General features: G+C 36.0%; 1 protein-coding gene and 1 non-coding gene across 20 annotated transcripts in view; both read right to left on the bottom strand.

Moving 5' to 3' along the window:
• Dmd (dystrophin) overlaps nt 1-24,578 on the bottom strand; it is a 2,168,746-nt gene that overhangs the window by 18,633 nt on the left and 2,125,535 nt on the right. For all 19 annotated transcript variants that reach the window (XM_074062730.1, XM_074062731.1, XM_074062740.1 and 16 more), the window contains 2 exons: nt 9,294-9,537; nt 8,337-8,460 (listed from right to left, as the gene is read on the bottom strand). In XM_074062730.1, coding sequence (XP_073918831.1) covers nt 8,337-8,460; nt 9,294-9,537 — 368 coding nt within the window. The remainder of the gene's footprint in view (nt 1-8,336; nt 8,461-9,293; nt 9,538-24,578) is intronic.
• On the bottom strand, nt 24,107-24,176 carry Trnaa-agc (transfer RNA alanine (anticodon AGC)). The gene has a single exon. It is a non-coding gene; the product is annotated as a tRNA-Ala (tRNA).

Below are 24,578 nucleotides of genomic sequence, written 5' to 3'. Positions count from 1 at the left end.
TTGTTCTGCCCTAATGGAAAACTTTCATGGCAGTGATGACTGTATCCATTCAAACATTTTTAGGGGTACTTGGGTTTGAACTCAGGGCTAAGCATGTGTTCTACCACTCAGCTACCCCCTGAGGCCCCATTCAAATATTTTTTGAGCACCTAATACATCCTAGGTAGTACATAAACAATATAATTGTTTTCTTCTTTTCTCAATAGTCTCTAGATTTCTCAAGATGACTTTAACTCATCTCTTTTTAAGACCTGAAACCAGATTTATCACATATATGCCTGAGCAGAAGTGAATCAATTGACTGAAAATGCTTAATGCCTAATATTTTCCATGTCAGATTACACTGGAAACATAAGAATAGCTACATGAAACCTGAATTTAAAGTAATACCACTGTACTATTAGATACTAGGCCAGGTTTCTTTATGGCCTTTAAAAAACATAAAAATTTAAAACAGTAAAGATTGATTTATTTATTAAAAAAATAATCAAAGGCTGGCGATGTGGCTCAAGTGGTAGAGTGCCTTCCTAGCAAGGATGAGGCCCTGAGTTCAAACTCCAGTACCACCAAAAAAAAAAAAAAAAACCAAAAAAATAATCAAAAGCCAAGATGCTGGAGGTACAAAAATAAATGACCAAAAGACCCTGTTTCCATGAAACTCACATTCTTATGGAGACACACATGCTAATAATAAATAAACAAGTACATTATATATGTATGATATAGGTGGCAATAAATACTCTGAGGTCAACAGGGATAATGAAGGAGAATCTTCAGAAATGGCAGACTTGGAAAGCCTCATTGCTGAGATGCAGTTGAGCAAAAACTTTAAGCAGTTGAATGTGCGAGCCATGCAAGTATTAAGGGAAGAGTACACCAGACAGCAAATGCAAAGACCTTGAGAGAGGAGTCTGATTGGTTTGCTTAAGTACAGCAAGAAGGCCAGTACAGACACAGTGACCAAGGGTTAGAAGGAGCATAATTCCTTGGTCCAGGAACTTTGTCTTGGTCATGTGACCTACTATGGCCATTAAAATGTTAGCAGATGTGACATAAGTAAAGGCTTATAAGGTCCTTGAGTTGTTGAGCTTGCCTTCTTATGCTCATGAGAAGCATATGGTTCATACAATCTGCTGGCACGTGGATGATGAAACATGTGGTAACAGTCCTGAGCCCAACCTACAACCAGGAGTAAGCCCAGATGAGCTCCTGTAAAAATTTCAGGCAACTAACAGAATGAATGAATAATGTGCAACTTGAGAATTTTGTTGTTATTTATAATATGGCAATAGTTGATAGTTTTCCCAACACAGAGAAATAAGATTTGTGACAACAAAAATGTTAATTATCCCAATTTGATCATTACACAGAATACATGTTTACTGCATTGTAATACCGTACCCCATAAGTAAGTAAATGCTGTAGGACAATTAAAAGTAAAAATAAAAATAGCTGACTTATATACTTAGTTTTAAGACATCAACCCAATAAGATACCAATATTTATGGGTTGTCTAATCATATAGTATGTAGCTACAATGCACTAGGCAACCTTAAAATGTTCCTGATTCTAATAACTGTACCATGACAATCCCTCCCCACACCAAAAAATCTTTTTATTTATTCAACAAGAAGATATTTATTGAGTCCCAATTGTGTCCACTAGGAACTTGGCCAGTCCTTATCCCTACTTTACTGATGCACTGCCTGCTCAAATAGCATATTGCTAGTGGTTGAGGAATTTTAATTGCAGTTAATGGCAATTCTTTAACATTAATGCTTCAATTTGATTTCATTCCCAATTGATTCCCACAAATATGCATAAAAATTAATTTTGGTCTATTAACAATATAGTCTTGGTTTCTCTGAAGTAAGGCCAAAGAAATGACTGAAAAATTTTAAAGATGAATGCTTCAAAATAAGGAAAAGAACAGTCATAGATAAATAGGACCGTGATATAACATAATATGATACTCTTCATTAATCACAGATAAAGTGAAAAAAAATTAATTAGAATGGTTCAATTTAGTGTAAGAAAACAGAAATGGAATGGCTTGCCATGGTGAGATATTTTTCAGGTCTCCTGAAACATACTATGGTTTTCAGACTTTCTTGAAGGGATGATATCCTACATAACTCATTTCCCTTTCCTCAATTCCAATGCTGATAATGGTTTTACTTCCTTATAAAATGACTGCAGCCAGAATCTATGCAGCCTGTGCAGAATACACATAACAAATCTTACCTCTGTGATTCTACCTACACCTAGGCAAATGTTTTTCCCTTTTTAAAAATGGAGCTGTACATAAGAATATGATTTTCTCTTATAAAGGAGGTGGTGTATGAGCAAATACACTCACCATTATTTTTCTTTGGATTTTAACCAATTTCCAACTTGATGTGTTATTACCTTACTACTTGTCTTTCTCTAGTTTCTCAGAAGAAAAAAGCAACAGCTTATCTAATATCCTATACTAATTCCAATTACTTTTCTATATCATAATTTAGGATATATGCTTTCAATTTTATATGTACTATGTGTAACTTCTTTTTAATAAATTATGGTTCATTGCTGGAAGCAGGGATGTACACCTGTCATCCCAAGCTACATGGGAGGCTAAGATCAGAAGGATTGTGTTTCCAGGTCAGCAAAGGCAAAAAAGTTTACAAGACTCCACCTTAACAGAAAAAGCTGGTTGTGGCACATGCCTGTCATCCCAGCTACAGAGGGAAGTTTAAAATAGAACAGTGATCCAGTCTGTTGGGGGCAAAAAGCAAGCCTTATCTCCAAAATAACCAAAACAAAAAGGGCTGGAGGCATGGTTCAAGTGATAGAGCAAAGCCCTGAGTTCAAACCCAAGTACTGTCATAAAAAATAAATATGCACAAAGATGATGATGATTACTAAGTGAGAGATACTGAAATTAGTAGCTGAATTTCTTAAATGTATGACTTAGTCCATATCCACAAGTATGTAGTAGAGGGTACTCGATTTCTAATGAAAATGAGTAAAACACAGGACCTGACCTTAAGGAATTTAAGATCTAGGGAGTTCTAAGAGGGAGAAAGAAATGTAAGTTACTGTAACACAGAATGAATTACAAGATAAAATACATTGATAAAACCAAATGTTGTCTGATTAAGTTACAAACAAAGACCCATTATGTGAAAAGAAAGGACAGTATATTTCAGGTTCAGAAAACATTTTGCTCACAAAGAGTTAAGTGTGAGCAAGAGAGCCATAAAACTAGAAAGTATCTAGAAGATGATTTGGAAAAGGAAAGAAACCATTTAGAGCAGTATACATATTGTCTGCTCAGGTAATATATGATAAAGGCTAAATCTCAGCAGAAGCTAAATTGAAGTGTTTTTCTCTTTTTTTAAGAAGCAAAAGGAGACCTTCACGATTGGATTGGTAGTGGTTGAATATAGTTAGGAAAGGTAACTAAAGGAAGAATGTGTTGAACATTGGAAAAGATATTCTAAAGGTTGATCACAATTTCATATTGGACAATACTTTTACCCAGAAGATGCTTAGGATAAAGATCTGGGATGGAAATTTGGACATAGGGTTACCAATATAGCAGAAGCCAACGAACAAAAGGGGAACCTTGGGAGAGTGAAGAAGGCTAAGGGGGATGGAGAAAGAATCTTGAGGAAAGGCTTCATGTTGACATGCTGAGGAGGATTCCATCTTAGTCATGTGGTAATTCCACATAAAATATTTAGCTGGAATCTAATCATAATGATCAAGCAGGCAAATCCAAATTGAGAAACATTCTACAAAACTTATAGCTTGACCTCTTGTTAAATATCAGTGTCAACAAAGATACGAAGGCTGGGGTGTGGCCCAAGTGGTAGAGCACTTGATTAAGAAGTGTGAGATCTTCAGTTCAAACCCCAGTACTGCTGAGAAATAGTGAGAGAGAGAGAGAGAGAGAGAGAGAGAGAGAGAGAGAGAGACGTAAAGAAGATGGAGAAGTTTTCTAGATTACAGGAGACTAAAGAGAAATGACAACTAAATGCAAAGCATAACCTTCCATTGGATTCTGAATAGGGAGGAAAAAGCTATAAAGAATGTTATTGGTGATATTTGAATTTGAGTTCCGTATTAAATAACAGTATTGTACAAATGTTCACTTTAAGTGTGATAGTTCTGTTTGGTTATATAAGAGAAAATCTTTCATCTTGGAAGGCACACATTGAAATGTACTTTTTTTTATGGAGATGGGTTCACTATGTAGCCCAGGTTGGCCTGGAATTCATGATCTTTTTGCCTCGGCCTCCTGAGTGCTAAAGTGCCATTTCGTATGAAACAATCATTAAATAGGTCAGTGGAATAAGATAAATAAATCAACTAACTATATACACACATAAGTAGGATAAATATGCACATAAAATACAAATATATAGTATATGTAAAATATATTAACATAGATATATACATGTTAATATAAATATATGCAATATATTTAAAAAACATAAGTATAAAAAATATATAAATATATAGATATAAAGCAAAACAGATATGACAAAATCTTGGATTAATTGAAATTTTGCCATAAGCCTGAAATTGTTCTAAATAAAAAAGTATAAAACTCAAAATTGCACAATAAAATCTATTTTTAAAGTGTTAGTGAACTGTTTAACATTTTTAAACAAATAAATAAAATATAAAATACTTTAAAAGAGTAATCTTGTAGAAGATAAGGAGTCACTGGAGATAGGGGTTTGTTAGAAGTTATAGACTCTTGTGGGTAGAGCTCAGAAAAGTAAAAAAAAAAAAAAAAAGATAAACTTTCTAATTTCTATTTCTTGTCTACTCCAATAGAATGTAAGCTTCATTATCACACTCTTGGTAAAAGCTGTATAGAAGACAAATGGTACACAGAGACTTATTAGTCAGAAGTAATTCATAGTTTAAGGAAGTATTTGTGGAGGACTGGTTCCAGAATCCTCAGATACCAACATCTATAGATGTTCAAGCCCTTTATAGAAAATATACTTTAAATCATGCCTACATTGCTTATAATACCTAATATAATGCAAATAGTCATCAGACGGTACTGTTTAGGGAATGACAAGAAAAAAATCTGTAAAGGTTCAGTACAAACGAATTCCCTTCCCCCAAGTACTTCTAACCTTGTCTGCTGAATCCATGATACAGAAACTGTGGGTGTGGAGGGCCAAGTGTAATTCAACACTCGAGACAGATCACCTAGAATGACCTTTCCCATATTTCTCTTAAAAGAAAATCTCTGGGACTGTATATTTAAAGAATGCCACATTTTTATCCAGAATATGGCTCAACAAATCCCAGTCTTACCACACCTCAAACTTCAAAGCACAAGGATACGCATTCCATTTACTTACACCTGTGATTATCTTTCAAAAACATAGTTCTTTATTTTTCCTTTTTAAATGAACTTGTCTTATGCAGCTCAATAAAAAGCACCTTTGAATTCAGTCATTATTTTCAGAGAACAAACTTAACAACATAGCCTATCCATTTTACACAGGCAGGTTATCTTTTAGCCTAACTCTGTCACTGGAATATAGCATGTTTGTGTATTCAGTTCTGCCACAATCTTTTTGGTTCCACAAATCACCAGGACCACAGCCTGATGTGTACTTTAATTTGGATGCTTTAACAGGCCTGCTGCCTCTTCGCCAGTGTTGACAACCTAAATAATTAATGCTTCTAAACACCAGGGCTCTGAATCTCACTGCTAAATTATGTGACTTCATTTCACATGCTTTACTTTCTTCAAAAACAGGGAAAACCCATAAGTAGGAAATAATAACAAAGGTACTAAAGCTCAGTTTTTTCCAGAATTCACAGACTTTTTAAAGGCATGCAATATTTTTTCATGCTCTGTGCTATCATTTACAGTTGCAACAGTCCATTAGCTATATTCAGATCTCATGGAGAGAAAGAGAATCTGACACAAAGACTGCCCTAAATTATGGAGGTATAGTAAAATCAAGAAAATAACTTCAAACATAATTTCTTCCTTTTCAGAAGAACTCAAACCGGCTTTCTTACAAGGTTTGACTTTTCTAGAAGAGGATGTACCCCTCCTCACTGCTCCAGACTCTTCAACATCATCAGATTTGCTTCAACCATCCTCTCTTCTTTCTCAGAACTATCATCCACCTTCCTCAACATCTTTCCTATCCTGATCTACCAGCATCATCACCACAAGGGCCTCACCACCCTGCTGGTAAGCCCCACAGCTCTGGCCTTATCAACCCAAGAACTTTACCCTTAACCATTCAATGATCTCCATGTACCACCTCTAGCAGCTTACTGGAAAGCTATATCTTAACTATGGTAATAGCTTGAAAGCATTTTACTTCCATGATACACAACTTTTGAACCTTCTTGATCATGGTCTCCACATCCATAAAACTCATTTGCACATTTGACCTTTCCTTTTTGTCCTATTGGTTTGGGTTAGGCACTTTACTTCTCTTTATTCTACCCCATGGATGATCTCAAGTATGAAATGAATTCCCAAACACCACCATACCAGGCAAAAGAGCTTTAAGTGTAAAGAAACTCAGATTCACAGGAGTCACAGATTTCTACTTTTCTGTGAGGTATACCGATTTTGTTTGTTTGTTGAGATGGGGTTCCACTATGTTGCCCAAGTTGCTATTGAATTTCTGGGCTTAAGTGATCCTCCCGCCTCAGCTTTTAGAGTAGCTGGGACTACAGGCGAGTCAGGTTCTGTGAGGTAATACTGAGAGTCAAGTACAACCACTTTAGGATCTGGGAAAGGGAAGGATAGAACCATGAAGCTGACTCATGCTTGCTTGGCCTTAAGAGAAAAGAAGAAATGAAAGAAATGGTATAAATATGTGTGGCCTTCATAAAACACTAACTACTGTCTAACCTATTGCAGCAGAAAAACACCAATGAACAGTTGGCTGGCAACCCCTGTCACACACATTATGACCACTGTAAAATTCCTTACTTGTTTTGACCTTCTTTGATCATGTTTGCCTTATCAATTCCAGCTTTCTTAGAACTCAGGCCTAGGCAAAGAACCTTGCTGAAGAATGACACCACACCATACTGACCATTTCCTCAAAAGTTTCATCTAACTTTTTACCTAAGCCTTCATTCTTACTTGGCAATGCTCCAAATGTGTCTTCACATCCTTTAATTCTCACTCATTTTAAAAATGATATAGCCTTTTATTTCATTTAAAGGACAAAAGTGTTCCAACATCCCTTCTCTGAAAATGCTTTCTCCAAAGTGGTCACTGCATTTACAGTGATTCAACAGGCTGTGATTTCATTTCCATTATGCTCTGCTTAGCATTTGACCTTTTGATCACACCTTCTTTAAACCTATTCCTACTTCTCAGTCCTTCTCCATCCCATTACCCAAATGGAGGTCTTTCCCAAGGCATTATATCCAAGCATCTTTGTTATATCTCTCATCTCACATACTTCAGCAATCAATTCTATGGAGTTCACTGTCTCTCTCAGGCTGTCCTCTTACACCAGGTATAGATCTGCATTCTACCTTCTTTTCAACATGGCTTAGAAAACCTGCCAGTTCTTCAAACGGATAATTAAAATTTTCACTATCTTCTGTCAACATCCTCTCCTTTCATCTCTTTTCACACATGGCACTCTGTCCCCAGGCCCTGGGAACTCTATTTTCATGAAATAGTCTCATAGTCATCTCTGAAATGCAGGAATTCAGAACTCACACATCTTAGCCTTTGCAATTGCCATCTAACTGGTCTTTCTACCTATAAAAGTTTTACTTTGGGCCAGATACCAATGTCAGAATATGTCTTTTAAAAATATTCTTTTTTAGGTATTTCTCACCCTGGGATGTGATTTTCAATGGCTCACTAACACTTACCAAAATGAATTAAACACCTCTGCCCAATATTCATGTCACGCTAGTGTGACTCCAACTTTTCCTCTGCAACCTATTTCCTTTCTGCCTACTCCTGGGACCCTGTCTTTCTACTTAACTGGTTGTTTTCCATCCTTGGCCCAAGCTCCTCTTCTCTACAACTGTTTCCACTATTCCTATTGCAGGGTATGCTTTGTCCCTAATGCCATCTTTTGGAATCCTTCACAAATACCAATAAAGCCTTTCCTAGTCTCTAAAATGAATGGAACTATAATACCATTCTGCTTTGTCCTAAATAACTGAGAGGCTGGCTCTTTTGGGGCTAGTATCACTGTATACCCTAAAGCATTTATGATAATGCCCTGTCCAGGAACTGGTATTAGATAATTTAGCTAATATCATTGTACCTTTTCCAGATCTTAAAAGATAAAATCTGGAGTACTTAAGACACTTACCCATAGATTCTGAAGTTTGACTGCCAACCACTCGGAGCAGCATAGGCTGACTGCTATCTGACCTCTGTAGAGAGGTAGAAGGAGAAGAAACTGTGGTACCATTCACCTTGGCCTCTGCCTGGGGCTAAAGCATCCAAAAGAAAAGAGAATTATTTTTCACAATAAACACTCAAATTATATAAAATAGAAATACTCAGAAATTATAAACTTCTCTACTTAGAAATCACCCAGAGATTGTTAAATTTGGGATATTTTACTGTTGATAGGATCCATGGATATTATTTTTGTATCTGAATCGTGCCCCTTAAAAATGAGGAAAAAAATCTGAGTTACAGTGGTACAAGGTACATAAATCATTGATTTAGAAGGCCATGTGAGAATGGTGAGACCACATAAGATCTCAAAATGCAATGCAGAATTCATATTTTGGGGAAGTATTAAGTAACACATTAGATAAGGACACATCTCAAAATTTCAAATTCCCAGAAATCTAGGACTATGTCAAGATAGGACCTGTTACAGTGCTGTATCTTGCTAGGTTTGAAATGGAGGCATGAAAAGTTATGTTAGGGTTTAGGAGAAGAAAAAAACCCAAAGGGATACCAAAAATATAGCTAATTTCAGAGAAAAGAATTCCATTTCAAGTGATAACGTTTTCATTTAGAGAAAACTACTAAAATCTTTTGGCATTTTATTTTCTAAGATGCATTTCAATTTGGTTTAAAAAACCCCATTTTGGCAGGAAACAATCTTGAATAAATATAAAAAGGCATACTCATTTCCTCCTTTTTTTTATATCTGTTGACACCTAATGCTTTACTAGGCACATCCTAAGCATGAAAGAATCGATGCTTGTGGTACTTATAAGGAGGACTCTGAGTTCTGGTTGTTGGTTTTGCTTATGACGAGAAATCAAATATTTGTAACTATTGTGAATTTGACAGATGTGGGTCTCACTTGCTCCAGCAGCTGCCTTAGCCTATGTAACTGAGACTCCAGCTGTTTATTGTGGTCTTCCAGGATTTGCATCCTGGCTTCCAGGCGGCCTTTGTGTTGACGCAGTAGCTTGGCCTCTGCAATGAGCTCAGCATCCCGGGGACTCTGGGGAGAGGTGGGCATCATCTCAGGGGGAGACGGCAGTGGGGACAGGCCTTTATGTTCATGCTGCTGCTTCAGACGATCATATTCTGCTTGCAGATTCCTGTTGGCATCAAAGAAGGAAAAAAAAAAAGAAAACAAGAAAATTTAATATCATCACCAGATTTCATATAATATGGCAGATAAATGAATCTGACCACCATAAAGTAAGAGCAAGCAAAAGAGATGCACTAATGAATGGGTTTTATGATGATGAGCTTACCAATGCTAAAAGAACAACATAAATTGTGAAGCTTCTGACTGGTATGTAAGAGGAAATGCTTTTTAATTTTTTATGTTCCACTAAAAGTCTCATGAGTGCTATGTTCAATGTAAGTAAGCAGCAAAGGATTTAATCATTTTTACAAATATTTCTTTATAATGTCATGAGATTAAAATTTTTATGCCTCTGTTAAAACTTTGGTTTGCTTAAAAAAAAATCAAACATTTTCAACAGAAATGTATACGTGGCAGCTAAAGCTATAGCTTCCTCCATATGCCTTCCTTAATACTGTGCCATTTATTTTTCACCATTGCTCCTGAGGAGATAATGCCATACTGATTGCCATGTCCATTATTACCATGCATGTATCTACACGTGTTACCTTGAACTTAGTAGATACTGCTATTCGCCTGTTCTTTAACTTACAAAAAGTGGCCACTTGGTGTGATCCAGTCTAACAGCATTATTTTGTATGTTCTTGAACTTCACATTTAATAACTGTATGTTTAAGAATGTACATACCATTCTACCATTCTAAGAGATGCCTTTTGCCTTTGGCGCTGTTTTGGAAATTTATCCATGTCAACACATAATAGTTTGCTATTATAGCTGTAAGGTATTATTCTGTTGCGTGAATATACAACAACATTTTCCTGTCCATGGATATATAGGGTATTTCCAACTTTCCACTATTGCAAACTATGATGCAACGAACTTCCTTACACCTGACTTTTTGGAAACTTGTTTAAGACATTCTATACAGGACACATCTAGATGTGGAATTTTTGAGTCCTAGTAACATCTTCAACATTGCTACTGTATCACCAAAATGCTCTCCTAACTGGTTTTACCAATTTATTTCCTCACCAGTAGTGAATGGGGTTTTCCACTTGGCCACACTCTTTATCAAAAACTTGAAGATGTTATTACATATTTACATTTTAGCCAATCTGATGAGGGGGAATTTTAATTTGCACATCCATGATTACTGGTAAGTTGAACTTCTTTCATGATTCCTTTACCCATTTTACCATTGGACTTCCTTTTTCTTATTAGTTCTTGATATATTTTAGATGCCTAGCCTTTGTCAGTTACGTACATGGCAAATATTATTTCTTGCCCTTATCTTAGTGTAGCTTATCTTTAACTTTGTTCGTGGCATCCTATGGTACAAAATTTAAATTTCAACATATTTCTTTATGTTTCCTGCTTTCATGTTTTATTAAAGAAAATCTTCCCTATACCTACATTTTAAAGTTTCAGATTTTGCTTTTGGCACTTAGGACTTTTGCCAAAACTAATTTTTTGTGCTTGGTACAAACGTGTTCTAATTTTACTTTCCCCTTATTAGATATATAATTAAGCCAACCCTATATATTGTATAGTACATTTATTTCCCCAGTGCCTCTGCAAAACATCAAGTGTTCATAAAAAACAGTTGTGCTTCTGAACTCTACTCTATTCTGTTAGTCTGTATAGTTTTAAAGGTGTCTGGTAGGACCTCTCATCCCTACTTTGTTCGTCCTCAAACTTGTCTTGACTATTGTGATTTCTTTGTTCTTTCTTATGATTTTAGAATCAAATTTTCCTACTTCATAAAATTCCTTATTCAAATATTGGAGTTAAGTTACATTGAATTTAGAAATTAAACTCTGAGGAAATAAGTTCATATTATTGAGTTTTCACCTCCAGTAACAGGGTGAAATTCTCAGTTATCCTGGTTTCATTTTATGTCCACCAACAATATTTCATAGTTTATTCCTTTTGCTTCTTGCTTTCAGGTTGAATGCTTAAGTTATTTATTATCAGTTGCAGAAAAAGCCTTTGATAAGATCCAACATCATTTCATGATAAAAGCTCTAAGAAAACTAGGAATAGAAGGAAAGTTCCTCAACATTATAAAAGCTATATATGACAAACCTACAGCCAGCATTATACTTAACAGAGAAAAACTGAAACCATTCCCTCTAAAATCAGGAACCAGACAAGGATGCCCACTATCTCCACTCCTATTCAACATAGTACTGGAATTCCTAGCCAGAGCAATTAGGCAAGAAGAAGGAATAAAAGGAATACAAATAGGTAAAGAAACTGTCAAAATATCCCTATTTACAGATGACATGATCCTATACCTTAAAGACCCAAAAAACTCTACTCAGAAGCTTCTAGACATCATCAATAGCTATAGCAAGGTAGCAGGATATAAAATCAACATAGAAAAATCATTAGCATTTCTATACACTAACAATGAGCAAACTGAAAAAGAATGTATGAAAACAATTCCATTTACAATAGCCTCAAACAAAATCAAATACCTAGGTGTAAACCTAACAAAAGATGTGAAAGACCTCTACAAGGAAAACTATACACTTCTGAAGAAAGAGATTGAGGAAGACTATAGAAAGTGGAGAGATCTCCCATGCTCATGGATTGGTAGAATCAACATAGTAAAAATGTCGATACTCCCAAAAGTAATCTACATGTTTAATGCAATTCCCATCAAAATTCCAATGACATTCATTAAAGAGATTGAAAAATCTACCATTAAATTTATATGGAAACTCAAGAGGCCACGAATAGCCAAGGCAATACTCAGTCAAAAGAACAATGCAGGAGGTATCACAATACCTGACTTCAAACTATATTACAAAGCAATAACAATAAAAACAGCATGGTACTGGCACAAAAACAGACATGAAGACCAGTGGAACAGAATAGAGGATCCAGATATGAAGCCACACAACTATAAGCAACTTATCTTTGACAAAGGAGCTAAAAATATACGATGGAGAAATAGCAGCCTCTTCAACAAAAACTGCTGGGAAAACTGGTTAGCAGTCTACAAAAAACTGAAACTAGATCCATGTATATCACCCTATACCAAGATTAACTCAAAATGGATCAAGGATCTTAATATCAGACCACAAACTCTTAAGTTGATACAAGAAAGAGTAGGAAATACTCTGGAGTTAGTAGGTATAGGTAAGAACTTTCTCAATGAAACCCCAGCAGCACAGCAACTAAGAGATAGCATAGATAAATGGGACCTCATAAAACTAAAAAGCTTCTGTTCATCAAAAGAAATGGTCTCTAAACTGAAGAGAACACCCACAGAGTGGGAGAAAATATTTGCCAACTGTACATCAGACAAAGGACTGATAACCAGAATATACAGGGAACTTAAAAAACTAAATTCTCCCAAAACTAATGAACCAATAAAGAAATGGGCACGTGAACTAAACAGAACTTTCTCAAAAGAAGAAATTCAAATGGCCAGAAAACACATGAAAAAATGCTCACCACCTCTAGCAATAAAGGAAATGCAAATTAAAACCACGCTAAGATTCCACCTCACCCCTGTTAGAATAGCCATCATCAGCAACACCACCAACAACAGGTGTTGGCGAGGATGCGGGGAAAAAGGAACCCTCTTACACTGTCGGTGGGAATGTAGACTAGTACAACCACTCTGGAAAAAAATTTGGAGGCTACTTAAAAAGCTGGACATCGATCTACCATTTGATCCAGCAATACCACTCTTGGGGATATACCCAAAAGACTGTTACTCCAGAGGCACCTGCACATCCAGGTTTATTGCGGCACTATTCACAATAGCCAAGTTATGGAAACAGCCAAGATGCCCCACCACTGACGAATGGATTAAGAAAATGTGGTATCTATACACAATGGAATTTTATGCAGCCATGAAGAAGAACGAAATGTTATCATTCGCTGGTAAATGGATGGAATTGGAGAACATCATTCTGAGTGAGGTTAGCCTGGCTCAAAAAACCAAAAATCGTATGTTCTCCCTCATATGTGGACATTAGATCAAGGGCAAACACAACAAGGGGATTGGATTATGAGCACATGATAAAAGCGAGAGCACACAAGGGAGGGGTGAGGATAGGTAAGACACCTAAAAAACTAGCTAGCATTTGTTGCCCTTAACGCAGAGAAACTAAAGCAGATACCTTAAAGCAACTGAGGCCAATAGGAAAAGGGGAACAGGTACTAGAGAAAAGGTTAGATCAAAAAGAATTAACCTAGAAGGTAACACCCACGCACAGGAAATCAATGTGAGTCAATGCCCTGTATAGCTATCCTTATCTCAACCAGCAAAAACCCTTGTTCCTTCCTATTATTGCTTATACTCTCTCTACAACAAAATTAGAAATAAGGGCAAAATAGTTTCTGCTGGGTATTGAGGGGGGGGAGAGGGAGGGGGCGGAGTGGGTGGTAAGGGATGGGGTGGGGCAGGGGGGAGAAATGAACCAAGCCTTGTATGCATATATGAATAATAAAAGAAAAATGAAAAAAAAAGTTATTTATTATCTTTCCTGTTTTTAAATGAATACATCTAGTATTACAGATTTCCTTCTTGGTACCACTTTAATTATGTACCAAATTGCTAGGCAGGCACTCTACCACTTGAGTCATGCCTCCAGCTCTTTTTACTCTGGTTATTTTGGATGTAGTTCTTGCTTTTTGCTCAGGTTGGCCTGGACCATGATTCTCTTATTTTACAGTTCCTGCCATCACTGGGATGACAGAGGTATGCTCCACTATGCTCAGCTTTTTATTGTTGAGCTGAGATCTTGCTAACTTTTTTGCCCAGGCTGACTGGGAGTCATGATCCTCCTGATCTCAGCCTGCCACACAGCTTGGCAGGTGCATACCATGGTGGTTGAGATGGGGTCTTGTTAACTATTTTCCCAGGCTGGTCTCAAACCATAATTCTCCTGATCTCAGCTTCCAAGTAGCTAGGATTACAGCCATGAGCAACCAGCACCTGGTTACATTTTTTAATATTTATATTAACCCATAGTCATTTAGGAGTGTAGTTTTGTATTTCCAATCATTTTTCACTTATCTTTTTAGTGCACATTTCTACTTTATCTGTATTTTAATTAGAGAATACATATGTGACAGTTATCCTTTAAAAATTAGCAATACTTCTTTTAGTGACCTAGTTGATTGTCACTTTTGAAGAATGAGTTATTTAAAAAGCTGTATTTTTCCATGTGAAAGGCAATCTCTAAATACATATATATATAGTGCAATAATTTTGTTGTTCAAACTATATGCTAATTTTTTTGATTCCTTTTAGCTATCAATTTTTGTTAGAATACTGAAACAAAATGGATTTGCTAGTTTCTCCTTTTAGTTCTATTATAATTCACTTTATTTGGGAGGTGGTCTATGCAGTTAGATGCACAAGAATCTTAGTTATTTTTGGACCTTTTCTTATGTAATATACTGTTTTGTTCCCAATAATGTTTACTGTCATGGATTTTATTTCATGTATTTCTATGGCTATTTCACTTTTTTTTTTGGTTGTACTTGATTGCTGTTCAAAGAAATATAAACTGTATTAGCACACATAAATGTCTCAAACACTTTAGGATCTACTGATAACACAATTCCAGTTGAGGATACTTCTGCTGTTTGATACACAGTGACTGATTGATTAGAACTCTTGATATCTTTCATCTAGTTATAATAAATATCAAAATAAAATGACAGACTTCAGTGTTCCAAGATCACCAGGTGAAAGAAATTCCTACCCACAAATATGGGAGATCTATATCTTTGAGAAAAGACATGAGCTGGAAGTGGTGAGTAGGCCAGAAGAGTATTCCCACAGTTTGAGAAAGATAATCTCATGACCAGGTTTCCTATTAGGGAAATATTTTCTGGTGTTTCACATCTGGAAGGAATATTCCACAAGGTATGACATGTCTTCTAAAATGTTTAGTTTCAAAATGCTGGATCTCCACAATGAAGCAGAAATAAAATCCAATATACTCTTGGTTTGTTATTATTTGTTATTGTTGTTTATAGCCCTACCCTGTATATCTAATATTACAAGCTCTCCAGGAATTTATTTCAAGTCATACAGGAAATCAATGTATGAGCTTTTTGATGTAAAGGAACAGAATCTCCAATCTGTACTGATTGAAATCCTATTGCTATCAATCTTTAAGGACAGTTGCTTGTGTACTTTGTTTTACAGCAATCTGCTTTGGCAAAACAGTGATAAGAAGAACTTTATTAAAATAAGTTTACCTTTAGCCACACTACACACTGGTCCTCTGGGTCTGAACTAATGTATGTAGTTGTCCACATTAATTAAATCCAATTACCGACCACTTAACAGGCAATCAGCTAAATGTTCCTGTGAACTTGAAGTAGCATACAGTGTTCACAAGGGTTCCTTCCACAAGAATTACCTTCTACTTATTTTCCCTTGCAGTTATTCACTAAAAGAAAACTACCTTCATTGAAATGTTCCAACTGACAACAAAATTTTATATAGAATTTTATTCAAGTTTCTTCTGCTATCAGATTGGGTTATTCACTATGCTCCTTTGGAAAACACTGTTTTTAGTCAAAGACTTCAAGATAGTACAACAAACAATTACTATCTTCTCATCTACTATTCACAAAGGCACTGGCAGGAGATTGCCTTTTCTAGAGATTTTTCTTGGTATCTGAATCCTGTGGGTCAAATTGTCCATGAGACTCTCCTTTTATGAGTTATTTATAAATCTTTGCTCGGAAACATGGTTTAGTATCTACAACACATCACATTTCTGTTTTTGTGTTTTTCAGTGAAAAACAGAAAAGGCTCATTTTAATCAGCCAGGGCTTCTTAAAACTGAGCCGTAAAGAATACCAATTGCTCTGTGTAGGCCTTTTCTTCCTTCCCAGATGTTTGAAATTTCTCTTGGGAGACCATTTCCTTAAAGACTCACATCCTTTTTTAATTCTGGAAGATTCTCAGTACATAACTTCAAATATTGCTTTTCTGTTATTTCTCCATTCTCTTCTGAAACCCCTCAAGTAAATCTCTAAAGAACTCCCCCAAATGTACCTAGAAGGCATATTTTAGAACAATGTGATCAGTTCTCCATTTCTCGTAATTGTTATTTTTTTTTATCTTTTATTTTAGTGTGAGCATCAACATGATCTGATTCCCTTACCTTCTTTGGCCAGGTTCAGTCTAGACTTCATCCTGTTTATATTGAATTTTGGAATTTCAGTGACTATAGTTTTCTTTACAATTTTCTTAAGTTTCTTATTATTTTAGTAAATGGTACTCCCTTTGAGCATCCTGAACATACTTAAAAGCAATCTTTGTTGTAGTTTTCCTACCATTTTACTTTCATCTAGACTTAATTCAGCTTCTGACAGTTATTTGGGGGGTGGTTATCCTACTTCTTTAGTGCTTTGGATTTTGGTTTGGAGATAGATTTTCAAAGGGATGGGGTGTGTGTGTGTGTGTGTGTGTGTGTTCCTTTATATTTTCCTCACTTTCTAAACTCATCTCTCTATCAACTGGTTTTGTGGTTGCTCCCACCCACCACTCAGAGTCCCATAGTCTAATACCAGATCTTATATTGGTAGCTTGCAGTTTGCTACATTAAGTGATGCAGCAGTGTCATGAGTTTCATCGCCAGGCAACAGACAGACTGGTTCAGATCTTGGTTTCAAAGTCATGATGCTCTCTTCCCTACTGCACTCTTCCTTCTTCCCCAGGCTGTACACGTTAGGTTCATGGCTGCATGTAAGCTCCCCATGGCAGTCAAAATTCCTCTTGTTCATGTTCAAGTATAATGTGTATGTGTATGTTTTCTCTTCAGATGTGTTTTTGTACAGCCCTGCTTTCAAATAGTAATTCTGGCTCTGGTCTCCCACCATCTTTTTTTTAAAATTTTTGTTTTATTCATATGTGCATACAATGTTTGGGTCATTTCTCCTCCCATCCCCCGCCCCCTTCCATACCACCCCGCCCTGCTCCCTCCCTTACCCCCCCTTACCCCTCGCTACCTGGCAGAGAAAAAAACTATTCTGCCCTTATCTCTAATTTTGTTGAAGAGAGAGAATAAGTAATAATAGGAAGGACCAAGGGTTTTTGCTAGTTGAGATAAGGATAGCTATACAGGGAGTTGACTCGCATTGATTTCCTGTACATGTGTGTTCTCTTCTAAGTTAATTCTTCTCGAACTAACCTTTTCTCTAGTTCCTGGTCCCCTTCTCCTATTGGCCTCAGTTGATTTAAGGGATCTGCTTTAGTTTCTCTGCGTTGAGGGCAACAAAAGCTATCTAGTTTTTTGGGTGTCTTACCTATCCCTCATACCTCCCTTGTGTGCTCTCGTTTTATCATGTGATCAAAGTCCAATCCTCTTGTTGTGTTTGCCCTTGATCTAATGTCCGCATATGAGAGAGAACATATGATTTTTGGTCTTTTGGGCCAGGCTAACCTCACTCAGAATGATGTTCTCCAATTCCATCCATTTACCAGCAAATTATAACATTTCATTCTTCTTCATGGCTGCATAAAATTCCATTGTGTATAAATACCACATTTTCTTAATCCATTCGTCAGTGGTGGGGCATCTTGGCTGTTTCCTTATCTTGGCTATTACGAATAGTGCCGCAATAAACATGGGTGTGCAGGTGCCTATGGAGTAACCTGTGTCACATTCTTTTGGGTATATCCCCAAGAGTGGTATTGCTGGATCATATGGTAGATCAATGTTTAGCTTTTTAAGTAACCTCCAAATTTTTTTCCAGAGTGGTTGTACTAGTTTACATTCCCACCAACAGTGTAAGAGGGTTCCTTTTTCCCCACTTCCTTGACAACACCTGTTGGTGGTGGTGTTGCTAATGATGGCTATTCTAACAGGGGTGAGGTGGAATCTTAGTGTGGTTTTAATTTGCATTTCCTTTATTGCTAGAGATGGTGAGCATTTTTTCATGTGTTTTCTGGCCATTTGAATTTCTTCTTTTGAGAAAGTTCTGTTTAGTTCACTTGCCCATTTCTTTATTGGTTCATTAATTTGGGGAGAATTTAGTTTTTTAAGTTCCCTATATATTCCGGTTATCAGTCCTTTGTCTGATATGTAGCTAGCAAATATTTTCTCCCACTCTGTGGGTAGTCTATTCAGTTTAGAGACCATTTCTTTTGTTGAGCAGAAGCTTTTTAGTTTTATGAAGTCCCATTTATCTATGCTATCTCTTAGTTGCTGTGCTACTGTGGTTCCATTGAGAAAGTTCTTGCCTATAACTATTAATTCTAGAGTATTTCCTACTCTTTCCTGTACCAACTTTAGAGTTTGTGGTCTGATATTAAGATCTTTGATCCATTTTGAGTTAATATTGGTATAAGGTGATAAACATAGATCTAGTTTCAGTTTTTTGGAGACTGCTAACCAGTTTTCCCAGCAGTTTTTGTTGAAGAGGCTGTCTTTTCTCCATTATATATTTTTAGCGCGTTTGTCAAAGACAAGTTGCTTATAGTTGTGTGGCTTCATATCTGGGTCCTCTATTCTGTTCCACTGGTCTTCATGTCTGTTTTTGTGCCAGTACCATGCTGTTTTTATTGTTATTGCTTTGTAATATAGTTTGAAGTCGGGTATTGTGATACCTCCAGTGTTGTTCTTTTGACTGAGTATTGCCTTGGCTATTCGTGGCCTCTTGTGTTTGCATATAAATTTAACGGTAGATTTTTCAATCTCTTTTGTGAATGTCATTGGGATTTTGATGGGAATTGCATTAAACATGTAGATTACTTTTGGGAGTATCGACATTTTTACTATGTTGATTCTACCAATCCATGAGCATGGGAGATCTCTTCACTTTCTATAGTCTTCCTCAATCTCTTCAGAAGTTTATAGTTTTCCTTGTAGAGGTCGTTCACATCCTTTGTTAGGTTTACACCTAGGTATTTGATTTTTTTGAGGCTACTGTAAATGGAATTGTTTTCATATATTCTTTTCGGTTTGTTCATTATTAGTGTATAGAAATGCTAATGATTTTTCTATGTTGATTTTATATCCTGCTACATTGCTATAGCTATTGATGGTGTCTAGGAGCTTTTGAGTAGAGTTTTTTGGGTCTTTAAGGTATAGGATCATATCGTCTGCAAACAGGGTATTTTGACAGTTTCTTTACCTATTTGTATTCCTTTTATTCCTTCTTCTTGCCTAATTGCTCTGGCTAGGAATTCCAGTACTATGTTGAATAGGAGTGGAGATAGTGGGCATCTCCCACCATCTTTTAAGGAGAATTTTAGTCTCTTTTATGATAGCAGGACCCAAAAGCCCACAAACTTAGCTCTTACTGCTCACCATGATTGGCTTTGCTTCCTCCAATCCCTCATTTTTGATCCACAAATGTGCTTATCTTGTTTTAAAGTCTAGCTATGTCTTTTTCATTTTTTCACTCCATATATTATCTACTACTAAATAAATGGCAGGAGCAGAGGAAGATAAATTAAAGCAAGAGCTAATCTTATCTTAATGAGAGGCTACCAGGATCTACAAAATCTACACACTGATTTTGTAGATGTATAGTCAAGTTTCGCTCAGCATTAATTCAAACCTTAATGCAGTAGCCCTGGGTGAAATGAGCCTAACAAGTAGTTTTCTTCTAAACATAGATTTTGCAATCATAAGCCTTCTAGGAAGTTAAGTAACTAACTTCATTGTTAGGGCCTAATTTTCTGTCCTGAGGCTCTGAGTTAAGACAAGCTGCCATGTCAAAGATTCAAAGTCAGAAGTGGTTCAAGAGAGGTAGGTATCTTGGCTACCAGCCAAGTAAAATGCAAAGTTCTTTGATATGGGTCTAAATTCTCTTTTAAGGTATTTACAAATGTTCATTAGGATTATCAAGAAGAACCAATGCTCAAGGGGTTGTACTGCAGATAACTTTTATTAAACGTTTTCTAATACATCTGGTCATGGTGGCAGAGCTGTGTTAGGGCATTATTTTTGTTAGGCTTGGGAAATGGTCCCAATTAGCTCTATTAATTAAGCTGCTTTCTTACACTTAAAAAGATCTATGTAAGTACCTTTTAAGTATATCACAATGCAAAGTTTTTTGACCCAGCATTCATAATGCATGTAGAGGAGATCATTCCCACAAATAATCAATAAAATACCATGACCACTGTTCCAAGCTAAGTTGTTTTTAAAGCTCAAGCACAAATACACAATTTACTCATTTTAACAGTTGGCTGTCAATTTATATTGTTAACCAGTATATATTTTGCTTTTCTTGAAGTTGTACATCTCACCCCTATTACTTCTCTAATTGTTAAATGTAGCCATGGAGTCATTTCGATACAGATAATAAATGTATGTCAGTGATCAGACAATGACTCCACAGAGAATCTATTTACGTTCTTGATTATCTTGTAAATTATTATTCTCTGGTAGCTCCCAAAAGAACACTAATTCAAATTCACTGCACATGGCTTCTGTCACTACAATTTCTTCCTGCAGCCAGTCATCCTAAAAAATGTTTGCCATCCATTATTAATTTCTTATTCTCCATAGAGCTAAAAAACCCTTCCATTCTACAACTACATAGATGTATCTGACTAATTTTATGTCATAACATATATAAATGTGGTTGTCCAGACAGAAATTTACATTTTAACAAGTTTCCTAGCTAAACTAATGGACAGAAGAGATGACTCAAATTGGCAAGGCTGGGACTTGGGACCTGCCTCAAGTAGTAGAGTGCCTGCCCAGCAAGCATGAGGCCCTGAGTCCAAATCCCAGTACTGCCAAAAAGAAAAAAACTTCAAGGCTTATTGCCTTACCTGCTGAAAATGTGGTGGCACTTCACCCCTTTAGCAATGACTTATGCTTGACCCTCTATAGCAGTCATAACTAGCATGCATGATAAAAAATATATATATAACAATCTTTTATAATTTCTACCAATGTACATAGACCAAGTGATTTCAATATAGGTCATGTACTGCTTAAATGTAACTTCCCTACTATGGATAATTATGTATTTGAATAATGGTATTTTGATATAAAGAAATGAAGGTCACTTTCCAGTGATCACTATCTTCTTAAATAGTAGCATACATTAAAAGGTACACCAAAGCATGAGCACATACAGACAGGGTCTATTTCATACCAAGGAAAAACTAACCTCAAAGGTCTGTGTCTAAAAGGAATAGGACCACAGAAATCCACATTTACCCTCATATAGAAATAAAAGCAATGAAATCATATCCACAAAAATCTAGGCTCAAGCAAATGTAGTAAATCATATAAAACTATTACAATAACTATACATTTATCAAATTAGCAGTTTCTTTTAAAAATGATGAACTATTCTGCCAGTATGATGCATTTTATGAACTCAAAATTGCACAGAGCTTTTTCAATTACAATAAAAGTGTTCAAAGATGTACCAAAAAATTAAGAACCACAAAGTCAAAAATACCCCTAAACCAGGTGGAAAAAGACATTCATGTGTCTTGGCATCACCAGTGTTAATTAAGGACACTCTCACTGAGAGGGAAGTAAGAATATGCATGGATCTGCCTTAAGCAAAATAGTAAAAATGGCAGGACTCCCCCTCCCCAAGGCTCTTGTTTTAATCCTTTTAACACTGTCCCCCATTCAAGCATTTGAGTTCTAAATTCCAACCCCTTTCCTACTGAAATTTGCTTAGTATAAAGGTTTTGTATAAGACATTTGAAACTTATTGGGATTTTATAATAATGTGCCATTTCTTTTAATGATAACTGCATTCTAAAAGAGATATGAAAGCATGAGAAGGAAAAAAAAAAAGCTTTGTCCCATCAGGAAAAAAGTGAATAATGCAATTTTTTGACACAGCACCTTTTTGGTGTCTTTTACCACCTGTGGCTGAGGTGGGAATTAAAGCAGGGTTTGTGAGATGATCTTGGAGTTCAGAAAGACCTTGATTTACTCCTTCCTGAGACGAGGCAACTGAGTTAAGTGCTATTCTTATTACGAGGATTAATGGTCCCGTATGGTCTATATTTTATATGCAAAACTTTCTTAGAACCAGGCTCAGCCCACACTATGTGTTCAATAAATGTTGGTTATTATATTGTTGTTGCTTGGGTATGTTGAAAACTCTCTATCAAAAGACAGGACTTAAATGATCTGAAATGAAAGCAATCTACTAAGACTTTTTAGGCTTGGCAGAAAAGATGTATACATAGTGCTTGGAAAGTGATTCATCATTAAAAATCTGCCCTATGTATACTTAAGTTCTAGCCTCTAGCTATATTGTAGGTACCCTTAAATTTTGGAATCCTTATATATCTCCCATCATCTATACTTTAGTAAAGTTTCTCACAGCTGAGCCATCTGGGCAAAATGAAATCAAAGAGTTAAGATCATGAGGATGAGATTTCCTTAGATTTCACCAAATACACTATGCACATAACAAAACTTCCAAGTTATATCCACAAATTACTGCTGGAGCAAAATATTTGGGCCAAGTCGACTGTGCTTTATTTTCTGGACATGTTCTCAACACATATCTTCCTCAAATTCCAAAAGAGAAAACTTGACAATACTGATTGGAAATAGTTTCTTTACTGATATTTTTCACAAATTCCTGATCAGGAACTAACACATTATTGCCTATAGAATAAAGATTTTAATCAAAAGCTCAGCACAAGAGAAGTCATTAGAAACCCTAACCATTTTATCTGGAAATAAGACTAACAAAACCTAAGCAAAAATGGCAGTGGCTGGGCTTCATCATTTGAAAGGCCAACAGGATTGCAGAGACTTTAGAAGTGGGTTAATGTAGTCCCTAGGAACAGTACCACTGGGAAACGTGTGTTTCGGTTTTCAGCCAAATACAGCAAAATATCAAACCTTCATTGTCTGTGGTCAGCAAAAAGCCATAACGGCCTCTAGGAGAATCATAATTTTAAGCTTTGTGTATTCCAACTTGAATCCCTCATGTATAGTTAGACTTGACCTTAATTTCTCTCAATAAATTCAAATTGATGGGCTATTTTTCACTTCCTGGCATACAATGCTTAACACTCTTACCATATCTGATCCTATAGCCTCTTCTATTACAATAACAGAAACTACAGAGTCATTCTTTAAAATAAGCCCCAGTACTTGTACATGGATGTTCACAGTAGCATTATCCATGACAGCCAATAAATGGAAATAACCCAGTGTCCACCAACTGGTGAATGGATTTTTAAAATGTGTTATATATCCATAAAATGGAATATTATTCAGCATTAAAAGAGAAGTACTAATATATGCTGTCATATAGATGTCCCTTTAAAATATTATGCTAAGTGAAAGAAGCCAGTCACAAAAGAATGTATGACTATTTACATAAAAGGAAAATCCATAGAGACAAAAAGTAAATTAGTAATTGTGGCTGGGGTGGTGGGTGGTTGCAGGAGAAAGGAATGACTGAAAATGAGTACTCAGTTTCCTTTCGGACTGTGGAAAGTATTCTAAAATTGAATGTGTGGTTATTATGGCTATACAACTGTTGTGAATATTCTAACAACACATTAAATTGGTGAATTATATGGTATGTAAAGAATATCTCTGGTTCTTTTTTTTTTTTTTGAACTTATTTTTGGTGGTGCTGGGGATTGAACCCAGGGCCTTGTGCATGCTAGGCAAGAGCTCTACCACTGAGCTACATCCACAGCCCTAAAGAATATCTCAATAAAGCTTTTATAAAAAACTAAGTTCAAGTCATTCTCAATGTCCCTTTCTGAGACAGCCTACTTTCAGTCTATTGAAAGTATATTCTTTCCTCATAAACTTTACTATCACTTTGGCTACCAAAAAAACCTAAGTCCTAGATTCAAAATCCTGTTTTTCATCACACAGAAGGTATTTCCTCAGTGAAAACTTGCAAGCTTCTAATACTTTCTCTTACTGTGGAGGAATCCAGCTTGAACCCACGTATATAAAAGAAAAATGGTCTGCACATGCCTACAGAATTATTTATAGACTTAAATTTTTCAGCAGATGAGTTTTTTAAAAAAGCCCCCAAATGAGCCTAAAATGCTTAAATCTGAGATAACCTAATGACTCAGACTT

Source organism: Castor canadensis, chromosome X, assembly GCF_047511655.1.
Source record: "Castor canadensis chromosome X, mCasCan1.hap1v2, whole genome shotgun sequence".
NCBI classification, from domain to species: domain Eukaryota; kingdom Metazoa; phylum Chordata; class Mammalia; order Rodentia; family Castoridae; genus Castor; species Castor canadensis.
This window is presented reverse-complemented; position numbering and strand designations above follow the sequence as displayed.